The 26,834-nt window shown below is 34.5% G+C and overlaps 1 protein-coding gene across 2 annotated transcripts in view; it reads right to left on the minus strand.

The window, feature by feature from the left end:
• NBEA (neurobeachin) overlaps nucleotides 1-26,834 on the minus strand; it is a 509,094-nt gene that overhangs the window by 343,955 nt on the left and 138,305 nt on the right. For both annotated transcript variants that reach the window (XM_086771979.1, XM_086771978.1), the window contains exons 11-18: nucleotides 16,330-16,438; nucleotides 13,790-13,942; nucleotides 12,865-13,033; nucleotides 6,936-7,015; nucleotides 6,107-6,169; nucleotides 5,901-5,998; nucleotides 3,881-3,973; nucleotides 592-700 (exon numbers count right to left, since the gene is read on the minus strand). In XM_086771979.1, the coding sequence (XP_086628105.1) occupies nucleotides 592-700; nucleotides 3,881-3,973; nucleotides 5,901-5,998; nucleotides 6,107-6,169; nucleotides 6,936-7,015; nucleotides 12,865-13,033; nucleotides 13,790-13,942; nucleotides 16,330-16,438 (874 nt within the window). The remainder of the gene's footprint in view (nucleotides 1-591; nucleotides 701-3,880; nucleotides 3,974-5,900; nucleotides 5,999-6,106; nucleotides 6,170-6,935; nucleotides 7,016-12,864; nucleotides 13,034-13,789; nucleotides 13,943-16,329; nucleotides 16,439-26,834) is intronic.

Below are 26,834 nucleotides of genomic sequence, written 5' to 3' on the forward strand. Positions count from 1 at the left end.
TTAACAAAATTGCTCATCACCAAAACTGAAGTTTCTACAAGAGCCTGGTAGAACAGTTGAATGCTTCAAGGTCACATTCGCCTCAGGTAGCATCTGTTACATAAAAGTGGCCGTGTTCAGTTATCATTTTGGCATACTATCAGCACTACTAGTTAAATATGAAAACCAGCACTTCTCAAAATTTTGTAACCTTGAAAGAAATGGCAGAAAAAAGAAAAGAAAAAGGAAAAAAGGCATCTCTCTGGCTCCAGCACTTTCCATTGCAATGGAGGAGTAAGAGCAATTGCACGTCTGCAGTAACTTTTTGTGTGCGTGTATAAAATGATGGACATCTTAAATAGCAGGATCTTTTCCATCACTCTTTGTAATGCTGTAAGTGGAAAGTTTTATAAAGCCTATGTAAAACTTGTGACATTGTTAATAAAAATATCCAAAGTATGGCAAAATACATTCTGAACCAATAAATCATTTCTTAAAATTTTTATCTAAAATTTTCTCAAAAGTTTTGAGAATAAGAATATTGTAAAGCACAGTCATTAAGCTATAATTTTTAGAAGAGGGATGACAATCTCTATGTTTAATAATTTGTACCTCATAAAGTGTGTTATATGTCGTAACGGTCACTGTATTTGTGTGCAGCATCAACCTTTCTCCAAGAAGAGTGAAAAGACTGTGTGTGTGCATGATTTCCACCTTTCGCCTGGAAGAGAAAATAAAAATATCAGGAAAATGCCAAGCATGTTGAACATTTTAAGTAAATGTAAAAAACACCAAAACTCAAATACTTTGATGTTGTACTAAAAAGTTCTAAAACTTGTTATTCTGTAAATATTATGAATTAAACATAATTTATTTCCCAGTATGAATACAATTGCATTAATACAGAAAGGTTCTCAGAACGCAATGCTGTATTTAGCATGGACTTTTGCATAAAACAAATGACACACCATTCTCACCCTCCATGATTTTCACAGTGGAAAAAGCCAAAGGAATCCCTTTCTATTTTACTAAGGCTGACAGAGTTCAGGATGTTCACAGGCTGGCTAAAATGTGATCACTGCAAAATATATCTTTTGTTGCTCTCTCAAAGATTCAGGACAACCCAACCTTAGATCTTCCAACACAAATACTAACATATATAGATTTATCAGTACTGCAATTCTCTTAATATAGCATTTTCTCATGCAGCCAAAATTACTAAATTCTGGAGTAACATATATCACAATGCAAAGGAAATAAAATCCTGAAAAGCTGTGAAATTCCAAGTGATTGAAGTGAATTTTATAGCTAGGATCAAAAACTACTCAAATCTTAAAAAGATGAGAAGAAAGCAGCTCTCACACATCAGTGAATACCATTAATCCCAAAACATTACTCTTAAAATTGGATATACCATCATAAATAAATAGAGTACTTCTCATAAATAGCATCATTAAATTTACCTACTACTGTAATGAATATGAAATAAGAAGCATTATTCAAAATAATAAATAATATATATAAAAGCAGCAGAAAAATATGAAATAAGATAAAATATCGTAAGGTTTCTGTAAAATATGATGGATTCAAAAGCTAAGAAACTCCCCTTTCATGATTACTGATTATGATATCACAGGTTTAAATTACGTAGATTCATTCTAGAACTTCTGAAATGAATACACTATATTATAATTTTCAAATAACCACAAAAGAAAGTGGTAACAGCTTATAACAGTTTGTACTCCTCTGTGCACAGAGGAGAGTTCATGAATTACTTATGAGAAAAACTACTGGTATTCAACCTTGTGAGCTATTATGTAGCACATGGAAGTGAACATTCATTGGAAGGATTAAATGTGCAGATAAAAAACAAAAGTAAATAACGGACTATGATTTCAGTTGTGTAGAAAGAATCAAAGATGGCAGAGAAGGAAAAGAACAGGACTGTGCCAACTATGAAGGTTAGACAAAGTAGTTTATCATCACATACCACAAAGAAAAATCAATTAAGTTATTCAGGCTCTCATCTAACATATTATTGGTTACTTGTCTTAAGAATCAACTACCTCCATTCTGCAGCTTAATCTGTGCTGAATATATATGAACTACAGCAATGGTAACTGGTTTTGTACCTATACATTTGTTATTAATATTGTATTGGTTTAGATTTAATAAATTACATTATAACATCTCTTTATGCAGTTCTGCTTTAGTGTATTAAAATACAATGCCTGTTTCCTGTCCTGCAAAATAGGAATTTAAGTGCTTTATAATTTTATGTAGTTTACCATTTTATAATCATTTCGACTTTCCTGTAGCTGACTACAATTTTATAAAATTATGCATATACACACATATGTACGTGCACAAACAGGCAAACCTCAGAAGCGCTAGCTGTAAGATATGAAAATGGGGGGGCATTTTTACTTGCTGAAATTTACATAAAATGTAAACATTTGCAGACATTCAGAGGTCTGAAAAATAAAAAAAAAGCAACCTTTGAAAGTTACACAGAATAGTTAAGTGGATTTCAATGACTTACATTACACAAAAAAAATAAAGTTATTTCATTTTGTGCTACATACTTTCACTCAACATTGGAAACTACACTGATCCATCCATAATTACAAGTAGATGCTAAGAACCAGGAAATGAAATTTCAGCTTCTGGAAAATCTCACTTTTCTCTTTCTGTAATATTCCATTGACAGAGTTTGCTACTTTATTTACTGGATAAGCGATAAATATTTTAAACAAATGTACTTATTTGGATATAACTAGGTTTCTGCACAAGGCAAACCTTCATTTGATCTATCTTACTTAATTCAACATCTATCAATATGAACGATTTTTAGTTAGTAATGTTTGAAAAGCCCTTGGAGATTCTTGAGTGGACTATCAATTTGCTTTATTAATTCCCAGAACACTCTTTGGCTTGCTGGATCCCAAAAGAAAAATTCCATTTGGGAGCACATTCTCAGCTAACTGTCTCTCAATTATACAGTCCTACTTTATTGATCTTACTGAGAAAAAGCATGTCTAGCAATAGCGCACGCTGGCTGGACTCCTAGCTCTTTTCCCTTCTAAGGAGGTTTTATATGATGAAATCTCTTGTGAAGAACACAGTTATTTTTTATGCTGCACAGTCTCCTACTGGCATATTGTTGTGGGTTAACCCTGGCAGACAGGTAAGCACCACACGTAGAAGGGGAAAAGTGAGCCGCAGCACGTTATGCAGCACTCACATGCTTTTTAATTCTTCTTTAGCATCAAAACATGGAAGATGAGACTAAGTATGTCTATTTTATGACACTAGTTCTTTTAAAATGTGAATATTTCTTGTCGCCACATTTTTATATGTGACAATTTCTTGCACAGAGGCATGTCCTTACCTCTTTTAATGATAATTTACTTCATCTGTTTGCTTTTCCTCCCAAAACTTTCCCATGTGAATAACATACTATTCTATTTCATTTTCCCCACCATTTAAAAGTTATTTTTAAAAGTACTGCCCTGAAACTTTTAGTGCAATGACACTGAAAATTCCAGCAACAAATTTTGGATGACACTCATGTGTTCCCTATTATCCTTAGCTGAAAATATAATACACATTTATAAAATGTATTTTTGGAAAATGTTCTTCAATTGTTTTAAGACTTGAATTTCAGTATATTTAGCAGACAATCACTGTATGTTTTCAAACATCACAGTAATAACAAGTTAATTGGAAAATTAATTTTATCCCAATGTACAAAGGTGCAAATTATTAATCAGAAAACCTAACAGTTTTATTTTAAGTAATTTCTGAAGACTGTCAAAGAATATACAGTAATCACAACAAAAAGACAAGAAAAATTGTGAACTTAAATACACCACTATAACAATTTTAAAACTACACTTACTTATGACCCAAGTGTTTAAGAAAATATCCAAGGACCTTCAAAGCTTGCACCCATATACTCTCACTTTTGGAAGCCAATAATTTATAAATTACTCTAAAAAAGAAAAACAAATTCAACAATTTATTTTTCAGTTTATTACTTAACATCACATATATAGACTGTATTTCACTGAACAGGGATATTTCTTAATAAAAAGAGCTATTAAAATAGCAATTTACACAAAATGGAAGGATATACCAAAAGCATCAAGCACAGCGTAAGAGTTTATGAATTCTTTTGATTAGAGACATGGTGTCTTTTGGTTCAATTCAATGTTTTATAACACAAAGTGACAACCTTCTCTCATACTTCCACCTTGGAACAATCAAATAAAAGACAGTCTGAGCAGTTGTAGCTTAAGACAAGAGAAGCAGACTGAAGCACATAAGATCACATCCCAGAGTTTCTTTGAGTATGTGAATGCTACTGAAAATCTCTTTCAATTCTTAAAAACTCTACCCAATATCGTTTCTACACAAGATAGGGTACCTGCATTTAATCACAGGATGTTTATACTGAAATCTCATTTGCCAAAATATAGCAATAAGTTACACAAAATCTCATACACATCTACGAAGCCACATCCTCATTGCATCAAAATTTGAAGTAGAAAAAAAAAAAAACACCCCATTTTTTTAAATTTTGGGTAAAAAATGCCTTAAAATTTAACTAATTTAATTTATTACTTCATGAATATGCTTGGTTTAACTACAAATTCTACAGTCTTTCAGAAAGGAAACCAGTCTTGATTTGAGGATATAAAGAGACAAAAAACATTACTCTTTCCCTGGACTGTTCTTCAACAAATTTTTAAACTTATAATTCATTTGAATTAGCTGAGCTTCAGCTTTTAGCCATTCTTTTTAGTCTTTCTCCATGGAAGAGCACTTTAGCAGACAACATCTTCCTCTCCTGAAAGGGCTTGTGCTATTATCAAACGATCTCGGAGGCTTTTGACTTTTAACATAACATAAGCAGATGAATCCCTAAGGTATTTTTTTCGAACACTTAAACGTTGCAATTCTGTGTGTTCTCTCCAGTTTTTAAACACAGACTTTTAAACATAGAGACTGCACCATCAAACAATTTTAATATTGGTACTACAAATGTTACTTAAAGATGTCTCAAATCCTCTAGATCAGTCTTATCCTTCTTCAAAAGATGTCAAGAACAGAATTCTGTCTGAAAACACAGAACTATAGGCAGAAAACCAAGTCCTAATGGTGAGTACAACGCACTTCACTTTCAACTAGCACCATCATTCAAGTACTTTTAAATACAAGTATTTGTGCAAAGATTTTAATATTTTGGCAAAATGAAGCTTGAATTTATCAGGTGGGGGTTTCCCCCCCCCGCCCCGTTTTACAAGCCCCTTGTATTTTCCAACGTATTTTCAGAATAGCACTAAAAAATATAGTAAATATTAAATTACTAATACGAAAATTATTAATCTCTGAAAAAACGGCACTATCAAATTAGGCATAAGTAAAAAAACAAAAATACCACTTCTCTGGGAATTATGAGTTAATTTTAATGTCAAACAGATAAACATATGAATTCTACAGATAGCTTTTTTAATCGTTTCAGAAAGAATTTGTGAAGTCAGGGCATGATTTCTCTTGTTTTCCTCTTCTTCCCTCCAGGTTATGTTAAACATTTGAAGCCAGAATATTCAAAATTATTCTAAGATGGATACTTCACTTTTTGATGCTTCTTGTTAATTACATATCCTATTTGAGATTGAGAAGAAAGTACAACAGTACATTTACCTTAAAATATCACAATGATAACCATAAGTGGAAATTTTTTTTCCTCCAAGCTATCAAAACCACTCTGTTTTTGACAAAAAAAATATAGCCTAAGTTAATATAATTGTAGTTTGAAAGATCAGCAAGTGTGATATTTATGTGAAAAAGAAGCAATCTGGAGAGTGATGATACTGGAACTACTTTTAAGATATTTTCTCACTTCACTGTCTTACCGTATCCCATTTCTCTGATCAAAGGCAGGTATCATGGATGCTGGATGTTCGGACATTAGTGCCACTAGCAGCTGCAGCACATCATGAATATTTTCATCCTGTATGACAAGCATCAATGTTACTCTACAGACTAACCTCAACAGCAGGCTTCCCACATAGCTGGTACAAGTGTTTACAGTAAAAGGTAGGTAATTACAGAAATGTACCTCATGCATTGTTAATAAGTAATTTAATATGCTCTGCAGTTCATCTTCTTTCACTCCTCGATCCTAAAGACAAAAAAAAAAGGAGAGGGATTATTCAGAGAAAATACATTTTTTAAGTTTGGTTCAAGAAAAACTTGACCAAGTCAAATAATTCTACAAATTTTTCTATTCTAGCTCAAAAGACTAAATTCTCTCTTTCATTCCATTGCTTTTCCTCACCACATTGACAATTCAAATCAGCATGAAGTCACCCCTCTATTCTTTGTAGAAAGGATTGTTACAGTGTGGGTCCTCAGACGCTATAAACTACCACTGCCACTCTGCTAATCCCTGACACAGAACAGGAAAAATAGGAGGAATAAGCCAGGCCAGAAAATACTGGTTTTCAAATAGCAGATTATACCTCAAAGACTAGCGATCAGCTGTAACAGAGAGAAAGAGTCCTAGACTGTTTCAACCAGTGGTAGAGTTAAAAAAAGATAAAGCAATAACTATCTTAACAACTGCCATTAGCTTTTTCATTTGATCAATCAAGCCACTATCTACTATCATACAAAAAAGCCCAAATTCCTGAAAGGTTCTGTAGTGTCATATACTATTTCTGCAAGTACATTTAATAAAATATATAAGGCATAGTTTGATGAGGTTAGTAAGAAATATTGTGTGGACTTACTACTTTTATGTTGATTAGAAGTATGTGCACGAACATTAAAATTATCCAGAAACAGATAGAATACCTGACAGGCACTACATATTTACTACTATGAAAGATCCTATTACGTGCATATAATAGATCTCAATATTTTCCGTCTACAACAGACTGTTTTACCTTCAATATAAGTTGTTTCAAAAACAGAAGCATAAATGCCCTTAGTGATATGATTTCTTTCTGTGAGGGCCGAGGACCATCTGGAAGAAGCAAAATATACCACTTTAAATACAAACTAATTATTTTAATAACTGCAGCTTCTTAAGGAAATCACAGTTCTTATAACAGATTTAGTATTCTATTCATTACATAAAAGTTGAAAAATTATATAAAAATGAAAATTATATAATTTCAGAATCACATTTTAAAACATCAATATACATAAGTTATGCTTCGTTTTGAAAAACAGAAATCCATCTATATATACATATTTTTTTAAATAAAGACACAGGAAAATGAGAGGTAGTAATCAGGTCTAGATTCACACAATTAAATTAAGGTATATATTCACATGAGCTAGAAGTTTCAAATCTCAACATAAGCAACTACTCTCTTTATTGACTAGATCTACTCAACTGACCCCATGTCAGTGCCCAATTCAGGACAAAAATTATTAGTTCTATTGACTACACTAAGTTCAATTCCACTGAAAACAATGGGAGTTTAAACACCTAGTACAAGCTAAACTGTGGACATGTAAACTTAAAATGGTCTGAATACAAAGCTGAATCTCACATAAAATAGGTGATAAAAATTTGAATAATTAAGCCAGTATGTTAAATATCATCTGAATGAAATCCAACAGAAAAATAGATTAATGAAATATTAGCAGCGGCCATTACCTGTAGCAGAAACTGAAGCTACTTAACCAAAGAGAAACTACCATCAGAAGAAACAGTAAATTTAAACCAGAAAAAAAAAATCTGTAATCCATAATACTTTAAACAATTGTGCTTGAGGAAGTACATTAGGAAAACAGAAGTATCTAAAAAATCGACTAAGAAACAGAGCTTGAACAACTATATTCACTTGAACCTTGCTCTACTGTATTTTCCATTCTCCCCTTCCATAAATAGTTCAGGTTGAATTGTATGTTCCTTTGTTAAGTTCCTATTTTTCAAACAACGTGTGTCATAGACAGTCTTAAATTTTGCATAGTAAAAATAAATGCAGCCTAATTTACTTTATCACGAGCCATTTCATCTTATGCTGACAAACACATATCAAAGCTTAATAACACTCTATGTCTCAGTACTATTTCCAATCCAGATGAATGCAAGTTTTTAATGAAGATTTTTTTATAGTCTCTGGTGTCACTTTTCGAAGCGAAGCCACTGCTGTATATACACAGTAATTCAAGTTTACATAAGGGCAAACCTGAAGGTGAGTCACATTTGTTTGACTAGCAGGAACAAAAAGAGTGGTTAATCCTCTCAAGTTTTCTTCCCTGTTTAGAGGAGTGGAGAGAGGATAACTGGGTACTCTTCAGAAAGAAGCAGATAAATCTCAACCTCCCCTCACCATCATATGTAAAAACAGTAAAGATATTGTTGTAAAAAACCTATCATACAAGTTTTTACAGACACAGGAACAATTTTATATCCATACACTCTAATGGCACCATGAAAGCTATTTCCCATTGTAAAAACAGAAGTAAGTTGGGTTTTTTGGTATTAACTGCAACTACGTTAAATATTGCACGAGTTTTTATGGCAATGGTGTGCTTCTAGCCAGCAGCTATTTTTTTCCCTAATTCAAATGCATATTCAACTCCTCTAACTGCATCATATAAATCTGGGGTTTTTTTGCACACCCTCTTCCCTCCTACACCTTATTGGGATTCAATATTGGATAATACCTGAAAACAAGGCTTAAAAACTGAGACATTTTGTCTTTTCTGGAAGACTGTAATTATGGAAACAGAAAACCGAACATGAAAGCAACAGGGAGCTCTGCAAAGGATTTTGGTGATAGAAATCTTAAAGAAGCATTAAAAAGAAGATATCCCATATTAACTGGGAACCTGTTCAAAGACATCTGAGTTTCATACTTCTTACTGACACACCCATTAGTTTATCTGGAGATGTGTGAGAACCCTGAAAAGGGTTCTTCAACAAGCAAAAGACAGAAAAGGGGTTGTCGCTTGCAGGTTATATGCCAAGGAGGTAAAATGATGCTTTTTTCCTTCAGTACCCCAATACTGTTTATTCCTTGTATTTTCATTGTGTCTTGAACCTTCACTGCATTAGAATCAGAAAAAGGAGACAGCCTCTACCCAAAAGACTTTATGAGTCTGAAAAATTAAAAGAAGACTGGTAGCAAAAAATAAAGAAACTGGAGAAACTGGAGGCTATATAATCAGTGGACAGCTACAAATAGTGGAAGAAAGGACTGCAGCAATAGTAGTGCAACAGTCATCAAACACAGATTGATTTGAATTAACCTGGGAAGTTATAAAGCTACATAAAATGGATTTGCCACTGTAATTGTTACGTCACCACACACTTTGGCTTCATTACTAGTTGAAGATTTATTTAAAAAAATGCATTATAGACCAACAATGGTATAATTTATGCTAGCATTAAGAATATATACATTATATATACGTATTCTGAGGTAAAGAGAGACAAGTGGAGCTTGTTTTTCAACCCACACATTGAAAAGTAGTTTTCTTTACTGTCTATTAATCTTTGTGGCCATTACTGCATATAGGCAATTCAGTGTTACCATCACCCAGAAACTGATAAACAGCACTGCTAAAGACTAAATCCAAACCCAAACCAAATCAAACCCAAAGATAATCCTTTTAAGATCTCACACAGCAACCAGAAGTCCCTAATACAAAATAGCAATGTTCTTGTTAATTGGCAAAGAGAAGGATGCCTCCCTTATCCCACACCAGGATGAGTCACCGAATCATTTCCTGCTTTTAGATTCTTAACGTATGTATTGCAGATAGCACATGATTTGCATCAGATTTTTTAAATACATGCTTATAATGAGAGTTAGCTAGCTTTATTCAGACAAAAATAAATTTAAAAAAAATATCCAATTCATCCTTGCAGCACAGAGCAATTATAGGGGTATAAACCAGAACTAATTAAGAGGGAATAAGTAAACAGACTCACAGAGCAAAGTACAATCAGTACTGGTGTAAAAAACAGATTAGGAGCCTTGAGTAACAAAAATAATTATTTCTAATCCTGTCTTTGGAAATAAAACATTGTGTTACCAGTTCTACAAGCAATCAAATGCAACATTCTTCCATCTGGCTTTTTTATGTGTTAAAAGTATGATTTTTCTACTCCTTAAGTTAATAAAACACAATACAGAGAGTGGAATCTGATCTCCATGCATGCTTAAGTAACATCACGTTATGTGGATCACAGAAGGATCTACTTTTTATCTTACCGTTGCAAAGCTAATGAGAACTGAGTTCCACTCTAACCCAGCCCTTGAAACAACACTGTGCAATGTTTTCTGTCCACAAAGACTATAGTTACTTTCTCCTTATAATAATTTTCATAATTCCCACTTTCTAGCTAATTCCGACTTTCTAATGAGAAGAGAATGTACTATATCCTTAAAATAGGTAAGAATGAAAGAAAAGATAGGGAAGTAAACAGGCATATGCATGCTAACTTAGAGTTAACTGATTCATTTCGCTTTCCTAATTTTGTGTCCTTGTGTACCCTACGCCTTCTGTTCAGATTTTGATGAATACATTATATACATTTTTTTTTTTGTAGCTATTCAAATGGCTTTATACATACAAATACTCCAAAAACATAGCTAACTGCAGAGAGGTGGGTCTGGGCAAGCTGAAAACAAGACATATATCCCACTGACAGAAATGTCACACTGTTTCCACAGAAGAGTAAGCCTAGAGAGAGGGAAGTCTCTAATATGCAAGAAATTTTAAAAGTGTTGTTAGGTACCAGTATCATGACACAGAAGTACAGGAATTCTTTAATAGAAAAGAAACAAAACACTAAAAAAAACTCCAAAACCAAAACCAAATAAAAAACCCGAAACCTCAAAAGAATTACAGCAATAACAAGTAGACAATATTATCAAACTTATAGTCTCAAACTAGTTGAGCAATTTTCCATGTCTCTGTCTCGGTGTAAATATGGTTGACGTCTGGAAACTACTTCCCAACAGCTGGTCATTCAACTGGCACAAATACAATGTACATATTATAGGCTGAGCAACTGAGTTTTTAACATCCCAGTTCCTTACTGATCTCAGATATGGTTAACTTGTCTGATGGTAAAACTGTACCTACGGCAGTGTAACCCTCAACAGAGTAGGGCTCTGAAAGTAGAAAGCTGGATAAAGTCCACCCGAGGGTAGGATTCAGCTCACCCTAATTTCTGACGTCTACACTGTACTTGCCAACACGTGAGACTTGCTTCTAATCTTCCATGGAAGTCAATGGAGATTTAATCAATACAGCCAATGGAATCCAGAAAGCAACTACCTTTCAAACCAAATAGTTCTCTAGGCTCTGTAGACTAGGGGTAGGACATAGCTTCCTAAACATACTTATCAGTGTGATATGACATGCCATTAGGTATCCAAAATATCTACAGAGAACAAGTAGATTTGATGCAGGATGAACAGGACACCTGCATCCTTCTGAAAGGAAAGTGGGATGCCCCCTAGAGACGAAAATGATGCTAGAATCCCGTATTCAGGCAACTGACGCCTGCATTCTGCTGTCTATAACCAGCAGACAAGCAGCTCAGCTGGAGACACCTTCATTATAGGTACCAAAAAACCAAACTTATTTCCATTTTGGCAGAGGGAATCCAGAATCAGTGTAAGCAAAAGCCATATTTTATCATTGACAAAAATTTCAACCTAATCAAATAATCACCACAGTTAATTTTCATAATCTGATATTACCAACTTTTAATTCAATGAACAGAGAACAGAAACACAGTGTGTTTATGTAAGGTATTTTTAAAGTACATTTAAATAATTTTATGAAGAATACAGTTAGTCTAATATTAAACTATGAGACAATTACAAATGAGGTCTCAGCAGCTCTTTCTGGGAGCCTCAACAACTTAGAGCTTCACTGCCTATGAGGATACCTAACCTAGGATAAGAATTGTTCCCTCTGTTTTTATTTATTAAAAAAAAAAAATTGAAGAGAAATCCTATGCATATAGCTAATTTACAATTGAAGAATTAGCCAGTAACTTATATGTTTTCACATTCCTAAATATTTGGATATGTGACAGCACTAAAACATCCCCAAATTATTCAATTTCTCAGTATGACAGTAATAGTTACAGAATAAAGATAATTAATACGTTCTCCTATATCAATTAACTTTTTAAGAAACTTTCAGCCAAATCCTCTCTGCTTTACAACAGTAGTCAGTTAAATGTAATGACATTAGAGTTGGAGTGTATAAAATTAGAACAACTTGATGCTTTGGTTAAAACACCTGTTACATACAGCATTTATGAGCTACTGTATTTTATTGGTGCCATCATTCATTGCTTCCCGAGCTAAGCCAAGCACGTGACTACAAGCAAAGTTAAATCCACCTCTAGTTCATAAAGATAGAGAAAAAAAACATATTAAACTGGAAATATAGCATCAGAAATCTCAGCAGTGAGAAGCAGAAGTTTCCACACAGTTTCGAGGTCACTTAATACTACAAACCATTCAAACCCCACAAAATTTTATTTGACATATGAGATACACTTAATATTTCCTCTCTGGTACAGAAGAGGAAAAATCAGTAATTTTAATATGTTTTCAAAAGTATGCCTACATAAATATATGCTATGCAAGTGAAGACCAGATTTGGAATCTTCTGAGAATTCATATAAACGTAAGGAATTATAATCAGAAGTGTATGATACACCAAAAAGTACTTGTGTAGTCATTCTGGTGTTGACCACTGGTACCAATTGCTGCCATTTATCTACCTACTTGTCTATAGATCTAAGGAGCTTTCACACATTTATATAATAAATCTTTCTATAAAAGAAATGCTTATAATTTCTTTCTTATGCACTGTACTTACCTAATCCTTTAGGAGTAATGCCACTGCTATCAGCAGGATTAACCACCCAGTAGTAGTATTTCAGTGTGTGCATCAACTGCAGTACTGTTCCTACTCTGCGTATAGTGTTATAGATCGTAGCAGTTCCAATGAATTCAGCTGACAAGTAAGTATACAAAGACAGCTGCACCTGAAGAATGAAATAATTACCCACATAAATGTAAGTTATATATTAATCAGCTTAATTTGTAGGTTCTTTAGGATTTACTTTGGATATAACACAAAAAACTGAAAAATAATTACAAACAACTTTACTTAGGGCAGGGACTGGACTGACACCTGGAATGACCTCCAGAGGTCCCTTCCAAACTAAATTTTATATGATTCTATGATTTATGTCATGGTAAACGTACCGGTTTGTTTTCTGTTCTGGCTTTTTACACTAAAACTATATATTATCAGATTTTAGGACCATCCACTTTTCATTTTAGTCCACATTCCTCAGCAGTGATTATTCAGAAAAACAACTAATTCATTATTACCAGAGATGAATGATAACTTTTTATAGCTTCCATAAAACCAAAGTACATAATCTAAATTAAAAAGATAATTTATGCAAATATGTAAAAAAAGGTATCTCAACTTTTACTTAACTTTTATGCTTAATCTTCAGGAAAAAAAATGTAATACAGACACTGAAAAAAAGGATTGGGTTTCTAGAAACAGTCTTTTGATATAATTAGCTAGAATCTTAGGCAAGAATGTAATCGCTTTTAGAACCTTATAAAAGACATTGGACAATATAGCTAAGTAGGGTATAGACTTCATGATCAAAAAAATCTTTGTTATTACCACATTTTAAAATAAAAAAAAATAAAAACCTAAGTACCATGGTATAAAAGAATACTTGCAGGAGAGTCCTAACATCATTCAAGTGTACAGTTACCTTTGCAGGGGTATGTATCCAGATAGCAGGATTAAAAAGGATGTGATCACATAATTGCTTCAGTAGAGGTGCTCCATGAGACAATCCATCCAAATATTTTGCAAATGACAAAAACTGTTCCAGAACTGCTCTGGTTATATGAACTCTAGATGACTGGGGAAAAATAATCAGAAAGAATGAAGATAAAGAAAAATCTTCTTTCTTAATATACTTACAGCAGAAATATAAAGTTACATTTTCACCAGGATCATATTTACTAAATATATGCAACCCCGTATGTTTTCGTGTCATTAAATATGAAAAGAAAGTAAGAAAAAATATCAGCAACTTATACTTCCTAACAACATTAACGTTTTTTTTTCCTAATGGCTATATTTAACAGGTTAAAAATATTCATCAGCAACTGAGGCTACATGCTTTGGGTGGTTTTCTGTTTGTTTTATTATAACCCAGTCAGGACTCTACATTTTACAGCACAGTGCCTTCAGAACTTCACCTAAAGTCCTCAACATTTCTTCAGTTAATTATGTGTCTTACTGAAATTCGATTTCTCAGTATGTAAACACACATTACTGGTAGACTCGCTTTCATTTCTTCAACATAAGTAGGTATTTTAAGGATTTGGCCTCAAAGCTTCTTCAAATCTCAAGAGAGTCCTTCAGTGCATATGCACTGTTGAGACCTGCTCTTATGCAGTAATATTACATGTGGACTTCGACAAACTTCTTTATACACTAAGTTAACAAAAGGAGAGAATAGGGAAAACCACTGAACACCCTTCCCCTTGCCTTCCCTAAAAAATGTTCCAATTACTTCTAATGCTGTAAGTACAGTCTCGGAACATGTAGATTTGTTGTTTTTAGAAGTGAAGTCCATTTGCCAGTAATACAAGTTCAGCCTGGATGCTGAGTTCCCTTTAGCTTGTACAACAAATAGTCTGCAACTAATAAGAACAAAAATGTTATTTTGAAGTTCAAGTCAGGAAAAGAAAAAAGGCTTTCTGTCCTTTCTGAAGTATTTGATCACATGCACATGAACAACAGATAATTTACAAATAATAAAACTGAGCCTGGCTAGGAGGCAAAAAGATTTTTTTTCCTGCCATGTGTGCCAACTGAATATAAGCATATACCAAAAAAAAAATATATATTCTTTTGAAAAACTGCAGCTAACGAGAATATAGCATAAAAAATCCAAGTAAACAGCATATGCTGTAAGAATTATATTGTGACAGAAATCAATCTAAATCCTTTATATATTCACATACTCTGAGTTTAATGATTGTAGCAGGTGTTAAATAGAGTAGTATTTTTTTTAATTTCACGTAAATCATTCTAAATTTATGTATTCAATGTGAGTAAACCATAGTGCTCTACTCAAGAGAAAGAGACTTCATAAGGGCTCACTAGCTTGCCTGTATATAGCTTACAGAACTGGAGCTAACAGCTTTGTAAACTCATGCTGGTTATGTCACAAGAAAACCTACCAGTGGGAGAAAAAAACCACCTTAGACTAGATGTTCAACATTCTAAATCACACCTGTTTAGTACAGAAAACAGAGGCATAGAAAACAATCTGATTTTAGGTATTACTTCAGCGAAGGTAAAGTCTTTCTACTATAAGAATGTATTTCCCTAGCTGAAAATAACATAGAGAGCAGAATGAGAGAAAGTATTTATTGTTCTTCTTCAAAATTCAGAACATTTTAAAAAGTGAGATTATCATTATTTAATTTCACTATCGGACAACACAAAGCTGTGGTCATAACTTCTTCTCAAATGACTGCTACACTGACCGCATGCTAATGAAAAATACAGTAACAGACATTCAAGAATGTCAGAGGCATGAGATTCAATCATAACTATCTTAGTACAGCTGACAGTAGTTTGTTTTCAGATTACTAAATCACAGTAACAAGCTTTTGTGAGGGCTTTGGGCCAGGAGGCAGGTAATGTTTCTCAGACAAACATCTGAATGGAACCTCAGTTTTGTGATAACTGGTCATCATGTCTGAAAATGAGCATATAAAGGGAAGGCCACTTGCAACGGTTTCATTTAGAAATGAAATTATTTTACAGTTTTTCCTCTTCAAAACACAGAGCAACATTTTTAACAATTTCAGAACTAAGCCACAAAGGATTAACTTAATTTTTATTAACGTACAGAAAAGAAATTTAAACCTAAATTATGACATTATACGCTTGTACAAACTAGGAACAAGAGAACTTTTCTAAATGAGAGTTTGGTGGACAGAGAGTAGAGTAACACAAATAAAAATACATTTAAGTGATTCACAAACAGATCTACAGTAAAAGCTTAAATGAGACAAACAGGATCAACTGAGAAAACTGATTCTTTGAATATTGGCATATAAGAGGATAAAGAAGATTAAAAGATTCATGTAGACAACTTCTAAGTATTATAAATTAAAAATATATCACAAATGCATTTTATTCTGCCAGTCCTTTGAGCTAAGTGATGGAAAATGCCATGACAGTAGAAATACTAAGAACAAACATAAAAAAGACCTCCAAACGTACCTTTTCAAGGAGGTAGCCAATGACTAGAAAGCCTTTTCCACCAAGCATTTGTTCTTGCATGGCTACTGAACTCTTAAGAAGCTCAACCAAGAAAGCCAACAGGGTAGCACTGCATGTAAAGAACAAGCATTTTTTCAGATTACAAATGTAGAAAAATCAACCTGTTACATTCTCAATATTCACCAGCTATTAAGTGAACAGCAAGAGGCTTAAAGTGGTGAACAATTCCTTGAAAGAATACAAATCTTATATTTTCTGTAAACAAATTTCCCCAAAGATTGTTCACATATCACAATGCTAGGTGTGGGACTTCATATTGAAATAGAAGTGTAAAAATAGTTTTGTCAGCTCTCCTGATTTGACTAGGACTATCCCAAGTTTTAAATATCCAGTCCTGCAGCTTGCAGTTTTAGCCAAAGATATGTCAGTTGGAAGAGGCAGGAGATGATGGGTAGGATCCAGCTGACAGTGCTAGAGTGACGCAGGCAGGGGCCATGTCAACCATTTTACCATCCAGACTAACTATGCTAAACAGTAAAATTTGCAGCTACTAGGTACATCATCTTTCCACACTTTCAGTTCCTGTAGTCACTACCAGCACAGAAATGAGGCCCAAAATGGCTGAACGTGCATGCAGGCAACGATGCACACCACAAACCACAGGGGGACAACAGCAGAGTGGAGAGTTTCCTTCATACTTTCTCCAGATGTTATGAGAATAACATCTAGGCCTGACAAAATAAAGGCTGAGAATCACTTTCATCCAGTAAGGAAAGCACAGAGAGATTTCAGAGGCCACAAGAAAATCATCCTGCAGTCCATCTCAGCAGTATCTCTAAGGGAGGTGTTCAGAAAGCACGGGGAGGAAAAAAAGTATTCAGGAAAGGTTACTGTTTAGAAATAGAAGAGATATGAAAGACTTCAGAGGACAGACTTGGCAAGAAAGTGCAACTATGTTATGATAACCAACAGAGGAAATATATGACAGATCAATGTACAATGTGAGAAAAATCCTAATTGACTCTTCAAAGGTGAGATGGAAACAAATTACACTCATCTGTTGCTGAAAAACCCAGAGGAAAGGGAGAAAGAAAAAAAAAAATCTATGCGAGAAAGGAAATATTTAGAATTATTTTTGAAATATCTCAAAAAGACAGATGGCAGAATGCACTGTACTGCATACACAATGCATACATAAAGTCATTATTCCTTATCTAAAATTAAAATAACAGTTCCTAACTGTGCAGACAAATACCTGCAGCAACGCAGGTTCTCACACAGGTGGTGGGCACAGGCACAGGCAAGGGTGAAAACTGTCATTTGCAGCTACAAACAAGTGAATTAAAGGAAATGTCCAACCTGCACTTTATAAATTCCAACTCTACTTGCAGTATCTGGTCAGTTGAAGTTTCACTTACTCTCCAAACAGAATTTTTCCCTTTGAAATGAATGTTGAGATTGGTTAATCCATGCCAGCACCAAAAAACAATCAATGTGCTGAGGAAAACAAGATTTATTCTATTTGGTGAGCAAGGCTGCCATGCGAAAAGTACACAGTGTAGGCAAAGTACATGCTATGAACATGAAATAGTGCCTTGTCTTGCTTTATTGTTGAATGGTCACAATAATCAGACTAAGATCACATACAGAATGCTCCACAGACTGACAGCAGTGAAAGAACACAGATAATATCCATTTACAGTACTCCAAAGCTTTTAACAAAACAGCCTGTCAAGCTGTCACATCAATTCCAAACCAGTGTATTTGCATCAATTTTTTCTTACCCCAACTGAAAGTTTCTACTGTATTTGTCATCTAAAATAAGATACTTATCATTTTTACTACATGACAATCCATAAAAAGCTCATGTAAAAGGTTGAAGATCTATATTTAGAAACTTTAAAAAAAATCAATAGGTCAAAATTCCACATAGAAGGTGCTTACTATCACTCTACCAGTAACCTTACGACTTAGGAAGACAATCCACTACGTATAAAGTTAAGAAACAACAGACATATTTGCAGGATTAGGATCTAAATTACAGTAATAAATGCTATCAATATTACATTGAAAAGTAAAAAAAAAAATATTAAAATGGATTTAAGAAATTGTTGTACCGTGAACATGGCACCAGACTTAAGTTTAAGAGGTTCCACTTCTATTTCTGCAAGTGATTTATCAAAATTCCTTTTCTTTGTATTGCTGTCTATTTGTCTATTTTATGAACTTAGGTGCAAGCTCATAGGTTGGAGTGATTCTTATCTCATATTAATACAATCACTACGCAATTGTTAGAAATTCTGATAAGATACTGAACACTGACACCCTGACCTAATAAAGATTTTTCTCTCTTTTCTTCTTTTTAAGCACATATAAAACACACTAGCCAACTCAGAAATAATCAGTGGTCAGTTAATATTTAACCATGACACAGACACAGAAACATACAAGCTGGTTCTATGCAAGAAAGCCTGAATCAACAAAGTTTATTAATTCAGATGCTGATAGAGTCCAAATTTCACTTTTAGATATTAACCATTTTTAAGAAGGGTATGGCTGAATTGACTAATCCTGCCTGCCCACATTCAAATAGGGCCTGTTGCAGTAAGACGAGGGGTAACGGTTTTAATACAGAGAGAGGTAGATTTAGATTAGATACTAGGAAATATTTTTATACAATGAGGGCAGTAGAACACTGGAACAGGTTGCCCAGAAAGGTGGTTGATGCTCCCTGGAAACATTCAAGGCCAGGTTGGATGGGGCTCGGAGCAACCTGATCTGGTTGGAGATGTCCCTGCTCCTCGCAGGGGGGTTGGACTAGATGACCTTTAAAGGTCCCTTCCAGCCCAAACTATTCTATGATTAGCTCTGCAAAGAGCTACCTTAACTGTTACTGCAAAGTGATGCCAATGTTTCTAGTTCCAGGAAAATGTCTTAATTCAGCCAATACTTTTGTGAATGAGCTATGCCTTTTCCTAAGTCCAAAACGGCTTTTAAGATCTATCAAAACAGACACATAAAGACATCACAAGCCAGCTCTGCAGAGTCAGCTCAGGTCTGCAAGCAGTAACTCTAGCTTCTAATACTTCTGCATTATCCAAGATTGCCACCATAAATAACAGAGTTGACTGGAGTATATAGTAATTCAAACCTTGGGATAGCACATGTGAACGCATCATTAGACTTTACACCTTCAAGTATATAAAAAATTCCAAGTACCAGAAAAAGAGGTAGTTAAGGAGAACCACCTGACAGGCACATAGAGGCACAATAACGTTTGAGGTGAATACCATATAGGACAGTGTTATCGATGAAAACTAGCACATTAATTAAATGCAGCTATCAGTTTGTCCACATCATTACGCAGGCAATGAAGTAATTAAAAGATCAGTAATATTTTAACTGATAGAAGAACTGTAAAATCAAAATGGAAGTGTTTTTAAATTCTCACTGCATATACAGTACTGAAGCTATTACTACCTGAAGATGATGATCAGAGACAGGCAAAAAACAGTACATGCTTATTCTGATTTTTTTTTCCAGAAAACTTGCTTACACTTGTTTCAGCTGAATCTTCTTTTTTGGAGGAGGAAAGGAGGGAATGAAACTTCACTAAATAACAGTTGTTGCACAGCATACCAGTTTCACATGTTATCTCTTTTATCTACTTTATGCTACAGGGCATTCAATCTGGCTGAAAAGACCCAACAGTTAACAAGCCTCAGAGAAGCTTTCCCAGCCTCTTCAAAACTTCTCTCTCCCCACATGTTCAGACTGACCTTAAGCAAGCATTTAAGAGTGTGTGTGTGTCTGTATATATATCTATATATAAATCCATATTGACACAATGGATCTTTTCTCCTCAACACTGCATTCTAGTCTTCTAGAAAACTGACTGGCTAATTTAGAAGATTGCATCCAAAACTTTTAACATATTTCTAAAGATAGTCAATTTATGTACTCATCTTGGCAGCTGAAAGTAAATTAAACCTGAAGATTTTAAATATAAAAATTTTATCAGCAGTGGGTTGCCAAAATTATGCTTTTAAAAAGGTTGCTGTTGACACAGGGGAAATAATATTGATTAGAAGACTTTCCTCCAAGATGAACAATTTTTCAAACAGAATTTAACAAACTTACCAGTAACTAAAATGCATCGGATTGCTGCAGGGCTCACATTAAACTTGCAAAATTCTGTGCACTGCCATACAAAATTTCTCTCCATTCTTGCCTATTTTCAACTCCCCTAGATACAAAGGCAAATATAAAGGATACTTCAGCCCATTCCTACATCTCTTCTATACCACGCCCTGCCTAGAACAGATCAGTTTGTCCGCAGTGCAGCTAAGATACAGACACACAATGAAAGTATATATGTCAACCAACACTGAATCAGACAGAATTATGAATTCTACTGAAAATATAATTAATTTCAGAACAAATATTTTCCAGCACTTTTCCATTTTCTGCTTAGAAGGAGGAAAAAAAAAAGGTTGCAGACCAAAACATGAAGATAATGGGTTTCCAATGGTTATGATACTGCTTATTCTATAATTAGCATATCGTAGAGACAGTAAGTCTCAAGAATATTGTTACATAAAAAATGGAAGATGATTTACATTTTTATAGTATCACCTGATTTTGCCCTCAAACATACATCTCACTTGTGAAGACTTAAAAAAGCAAGTATATAAAAAAGCCCTCCAAAATAAAAAACCCATGAGCACAGAATTGGCGTTCACACCATACACTGTCTGACTGGAAGATGTTTTTAAGGATGATTTCACATCTCTACATATTTATTATATTTGTGAAGTCCCTACCTTTATAATTCAGGCAGTTATTCTTATGAGGTGCACTGTGAAGTTACAAATATCGCTGTCTTGATTTTGCCTGGGATAGAGTTATTTTTTTTTTTCTAGTAGCTGCTATAGTGCTGTGTTTTGGATTTAATATGAGAATGTTGATAACACACTGATGTTTTAGTTGTAGCTAAGCAGTGCTTACACTAAGTTGAGGACTTCTCAGCTTCCCATGCCCTGTCAGCAAGGAGGCTGGGGGTGCACAAGAAGCTGGGAGGCGGCAGAGCCAGGACAGCTGACCCAAATTGGCCAAAGGGGTATTCCATACCACATAGCGTCGTGCTCAGCATAGAAACTGGGGGAAGGTGGCCAGGGAATGGTGATAGGTGCTTGAGGACTGGCTGGATATAGTTTGGCAGGTGGTGGGTGGTTGTATCACTTGTCTTTCTTGGGTTTTATCTCTCTCTCTTTTTGTTATTTTCCTTTTCATTGTATCATCATCATTATTCTTATTATTAATTTTATTTGAATCACTAAACTGTTCTTATCTCAACCTAAGAGTTTTCTACTTTTACCCTTCCAATTCTCTCCTCCAACCCACTTGGGAGGTGGAGTGAGTGGCTGTGTAGTACCTAGTTGTAGACTGGGGTTAAACCACAACATTACCTAGCTTATTTCATTAATTCAAATGCATAGATATAATATAAATAAGTATTATGTTTTAATAGTTCATCATTATGTTTCAACAGGGCTTTCAACATGTTTCAATGTCACAATCTTCAGTCAGCAGCCATGCAATATTACTCCTTAAATAAAAAATATACTACAGTAATTCACAGAAATAATGCCTTCTGTAGATAAGAGTCTTCAAAATTCCAAAAATGTCACTTCCTTTTTCACTGAAAATAAGAATAATTACACATATTAATAAATATATCATTTTCTTTGTCCATTTACAGTTATAGGAATTTTAAAAAACCTTTTCAGATCACAGGTAAAAGAAGGTCACAGTGGAAATCCCAGATTTATGAAGTCTTTATGCTATGACAATAACCGAACGAGTAGCCTTTGTCAAATTCTAAATTGTCTGGTAGTCTCTACTGAGAGAACAATTATTACTGCCTTGTGGAGCTAAAATACACAACAATTTTGATAAAATATTGCTATGAAATGAGTTTCTACAACTTCCCTTAAGAACGAAGCACCCTATTAGGAATATTGGTCATATATTCAAATAAGATGACAAAGGCTTCGGAGCAACAATGAAAACTCTAGAATTTGCATCACTAGGATAAAAGTGAAATTTGTCTTGGGTTTGTCTTTTTTTTTGGGTTTGTTTTTTTTTTTTTGAGAAATCACCACATAGATAAATTTCTCCAGTTTACTTTTTCCCATTATAATTTTCTCTGAAAAATTTACCATAGCTTCACAAAAGGCATCTTTAATTAAAGTAGGCATGTAGCTATAAAGATCTAATTATGTTGATTAATAAGAGATTATGTAACTTGCAGAGACTATGTAAAAGACAATGATGCAGGTATTTGTTCTATCTGATCATTTTTGGGAAGGATCCTTTACAAACTAATTCCATTTGTATTTCCAGCTTCTCTAAAATAAGACGAAAGGATCATATTATTAACTCCATCACAGGCTGTTAATATGATAACTATTGAAAAAGAATATTTCTAATAATTAATATTTTGGTTTCACACAAAAAAAACCCCGCAGGTACTTGCCCCTTAACTTCAGTTCAAAATGCAATACTGACTGTATTGAGAGAAATTATTATTATTATTATTATTATTATTATTATTACGCTTTGTCCTCTGGCTGCCCATGACATCTCATTATTAGCAAACAGTATCTTTCAGAAAAAGTTGAATAAGTTAGGCTAATTTATTAAACCGATTTGTTACTTCATCAGAATCTTTACTAAATGTTTCATAGAGTGGCCTTAGAAATCCTCAGGGAGAAGCATTAGCAATATATTTTGACGCACAGAAGACGTGAGATGATCCCCACTTCCTCACTTTATTCCTTCAGAAAGAAAACCAAAGCTCAAAGGGTAAGTATGGATTTCAGAAACTGTTTTGACTGCACTTAAAATACAGGTTGGGAATATAAAAAGTGGTTTTCACCAAGGTATATTCATGGCTAAAGCACAAAATCAAACGCTTGTACATGTTTTAACACAGTCAATTGCTCTGCTGCTACATTACTAATTGCTCATATTCATTCACTCATTCATATTTATGCAGCTACACCCACTAAAACCCGTGTGCTGCAAAGTCAAGAAGGGTTCCCCTAACCAGGCTGGAGGTAAGATAAACTCAGAGCAGAGGAGAAGTGGACAGATGGTGGGGATGGAAAGGAAGTTCCCACGAGCTACAGCAGCTGTCTAAAGTGCTTCCTTAGCTTCCAGTTTAACTTCTTTCTGTAAGCTTGTTGGAGAGAAAGGGGAAACTAATTCTTACTTCTCACTTCTCCCTTTTCCACTTCTTTTTCTCATATGACAAGGACAATAAGAGAAGACTACTAAACGTGTTTCATCCAAACTGATGGCACTAAACATGAGTCAGATGAATAGGCACTGCGTGGGAGAACTAGAGAGGCAAGTCATTGCACACCTCTGCTTACAGGCATAACATTTTGGGATACAGACTCCAGTCATAAATTAGCCACGCTTAAGAGTTCCTGGATCTTCTGGAATATGCAGAGGTATCACAGTTTGGGAGTTCACAAAGGATTTCTACCACACAATATAGTGATGACTATATTTTCATGATAAACTATAATCCAGGCAGTATGATTTGGGAATTCACTTTCCTGCTGTCACAGTTTGAGAAGATTCCAGTACAATCCATTTAATCTGAGCACAGCTAAGTTATTCTAGAGATGTGAAATTTCAGGTGCAAAAGTTTTAAAATAGAAGGAAGCAGATTCAGACCGGACTTAATGAAGAATTTTCTTACACTGAGCATGGTAGAACACTGGAACAGGTTGCCCAGAGAGGTGGTGGATGCCCCACCCCTGGAAACACTCAAGGCCAGGTTGGATGGGGTTCCGAGCAACCTGATCTGGTTGGAGATGTCCCTGCTCCTTGCAGAGGGGTTGGACTAGATGACTGAAACTATTCTTTGATTCCATGATTCTATATTCACCCTTGTTCCCTCAGAAATGCATGAAGAGAGGGTTATCAGGACCTGACTCAGCAAACTCCAAATTGTAGACTGGTGGCAGCAATGGGCTAGGACCTTGGCTCTCCATTAGAGGCACAAAGGTAAATGCAAGGGCCTTGGAGAGGATGACTTGTGTATCCCCCCTCAAGTTTAAATACCTGGGCCAGCTGGGGCAAAAAAGAAAATTCTTGAGAGACAGTAGAACAGGACACATTAAGTAGGTAGGATACCACCTGGCATTCATTTTATTTGCTGATATGATCCTAAATATAAATTAAATTAAACTAATGACATTATTAATTAAGAATTATTTGAAACTCAATGATTTTTCATATTAAACTAATAAAAAATCAAGATATCAGATTTTATTCCTGTCAAGCTGTGCTATTTCTTATCTGTGGAAACTGATAGGAAAACTGCCTATTTCCTATCAAACTGTTCATCTATCAAAAAGCAGATGCAGCAATACTACTAGTTACATACAGTAACCGAAAAAGTCATTAGCTGAATATAAACAGTACTAATAAAATGCGTACAAGATACTAATTTATCAAAGAAAACCACACAAAATATTTACAGGAAAATATGAAGAATAGGAGTTGAAATACTATTATTCCAATTTCACTGACACACCATAGGTGGGCAATACACTCTGTATCAGGAGTATCTATATTAAAGAGTCAAATTAATGTTGGTAATAAAACTGACTGAAAAGATGGCTCCATTTATTTTGCTACAAGTTTGTGTCCTGGTTGGTAAGCTGTCCCAGCTGTCTCCTCCAGCGAAGGTGCCACTGGCTCCACCTCCAATCCCAGCTTCGGCGAAAATTAACTCTACCCTAGCCACAACCAGGACAGTTTAAGAGGGGGTAGATATTACCTTGAAGAAAGTTAAGGTGGGCCTAGGCCCTACATTTATTTAGTACGATAAACAGTAAAAGTATTTTTAATTTATATGGTATAGAGTACATATTCTAGCAAATCCAGTTAGTAATTTTGGAATGATTTAATCTATTTAAGCAAACAGCTAGAGCTTCTTCTGCTTTCAAGTATTTTCCCAATATGGTACAGTCCAAAGCAACAATTTCATCTGAATAAACACTTGTTCTTTATTCTGTGATGGAACTGGGTCAGTACCAAAGACCGTGCACCCAACAGCTTGTCAGAATCAGCAGTACGACAGTGCTCAGCAGACTCAAATTAATTCAAAACAATACACAAGAGACCACAAGTGAATAAAGGAAGTCTTTCCTATCAATATTATCCATATAGTATAATCAAAGGTAACAACAACAGTATCATAACAGAAAAAAAAACCACTCCGTATTTATTTTTACTACATAAGCACCTTATTCACCTAAACTGCTAAATCTTCTATTCTAACCACCGGAGTACTGAAAAACAAGATGAAAAGTAGCAGTCTTGGCATTCAAGTTGATGAATCACTCTTCTGAATAGCAGGAGCATCACCTAATCTAAGAAAACATACTTAAGATACGAACTCAGTTTCCATTATTTTAATTTCAGTGTGTGGGAGCATAAGAATTGATACAGTGCTTCAAAAGCAGAATTGTAGTTTTTTTAAATTCTTGGTCTCACAGAAGATGTAGATAAGGCACACAGGGATATACACATTACAGGAATAAAGAACATTCACAAAGAATACTCTTAAGTCACAAAGTTGCTATATTCATATTACCTGCTTTATAATTTGTTATTTACAATGAATCTATTAATTTAGAAAAGATTAAAATTGTAAGTGGATAAAGATGATGAAAGAGTAAGGTGTTTCCTGATAGTGCTGTTAACAAACTCCTAATATTAAAAAAAAAATAATTAAACAAATAATTGAGAACCTTGAACTTATTAAACAGATTTTGATATGGGCAGGAGACAAGACGGTGAGAAGGATTCAGAAAAGTAGTCTGGAAACCTACGTCACTTACGTTGGAGTATCAAACTATTTCTACTTCCCACCTCCCAGGAACATATTAAAACAAAAGGCATCACAACCATTCAAGGGACAACAACTGAGCCTCTCCAGTTGGCCACCAGAAAGAAACAAATTCTACAGCCATAATAAGCCTTTACAAACATAATAGTCTACTGCCATCAAGCATCACCTGGATTTGGTTGTTTTTTTTTTTTTTTGGTAAAGTGGCACAAAGATTATCTGCTTATAAAAATACATAGATTGTAATGGCTGAATGCCAACTACTTTTCAGAAGAAAGTGGTGCAGCACTCTGTTGCTGCTGTAGATACATTTTCATAGGTAAGAAGGGTATAAACAAGTGTCAGATATCAGATACAGTTCAACAACTGCATTTTTGAAAGGAAAAAATAAAGAGAGAATAGTCTCAAAAACAAGGAGAAAGAAGCAAAGGACTCAGTAAGTATACTTCTTCCCTTATTCCACTCCAAAAATTAATCTTAAAGGTAGCCCTGTTTTTCATGTTTATCCTCCTTTCCCCATTATCTCCTTTCTTCATCCCCAGAAATCTTTCATTCCTTTATTTGCCTACTT

Source organism: Chlamydotis macqueenii, chromosome 1 (genome assembly GCF_036417535.1).
Source record: "Chlamydotis macqueenii isolate bChlMac1 chromosome 1, bChlMac1.mat, whole genome shotgun sequence".
NCBI lineage: Eukaryota > Metazoa > Chordata > Aves > Otidiformes > Otididae > Chlamydotis > Chlamydotis macqueenii.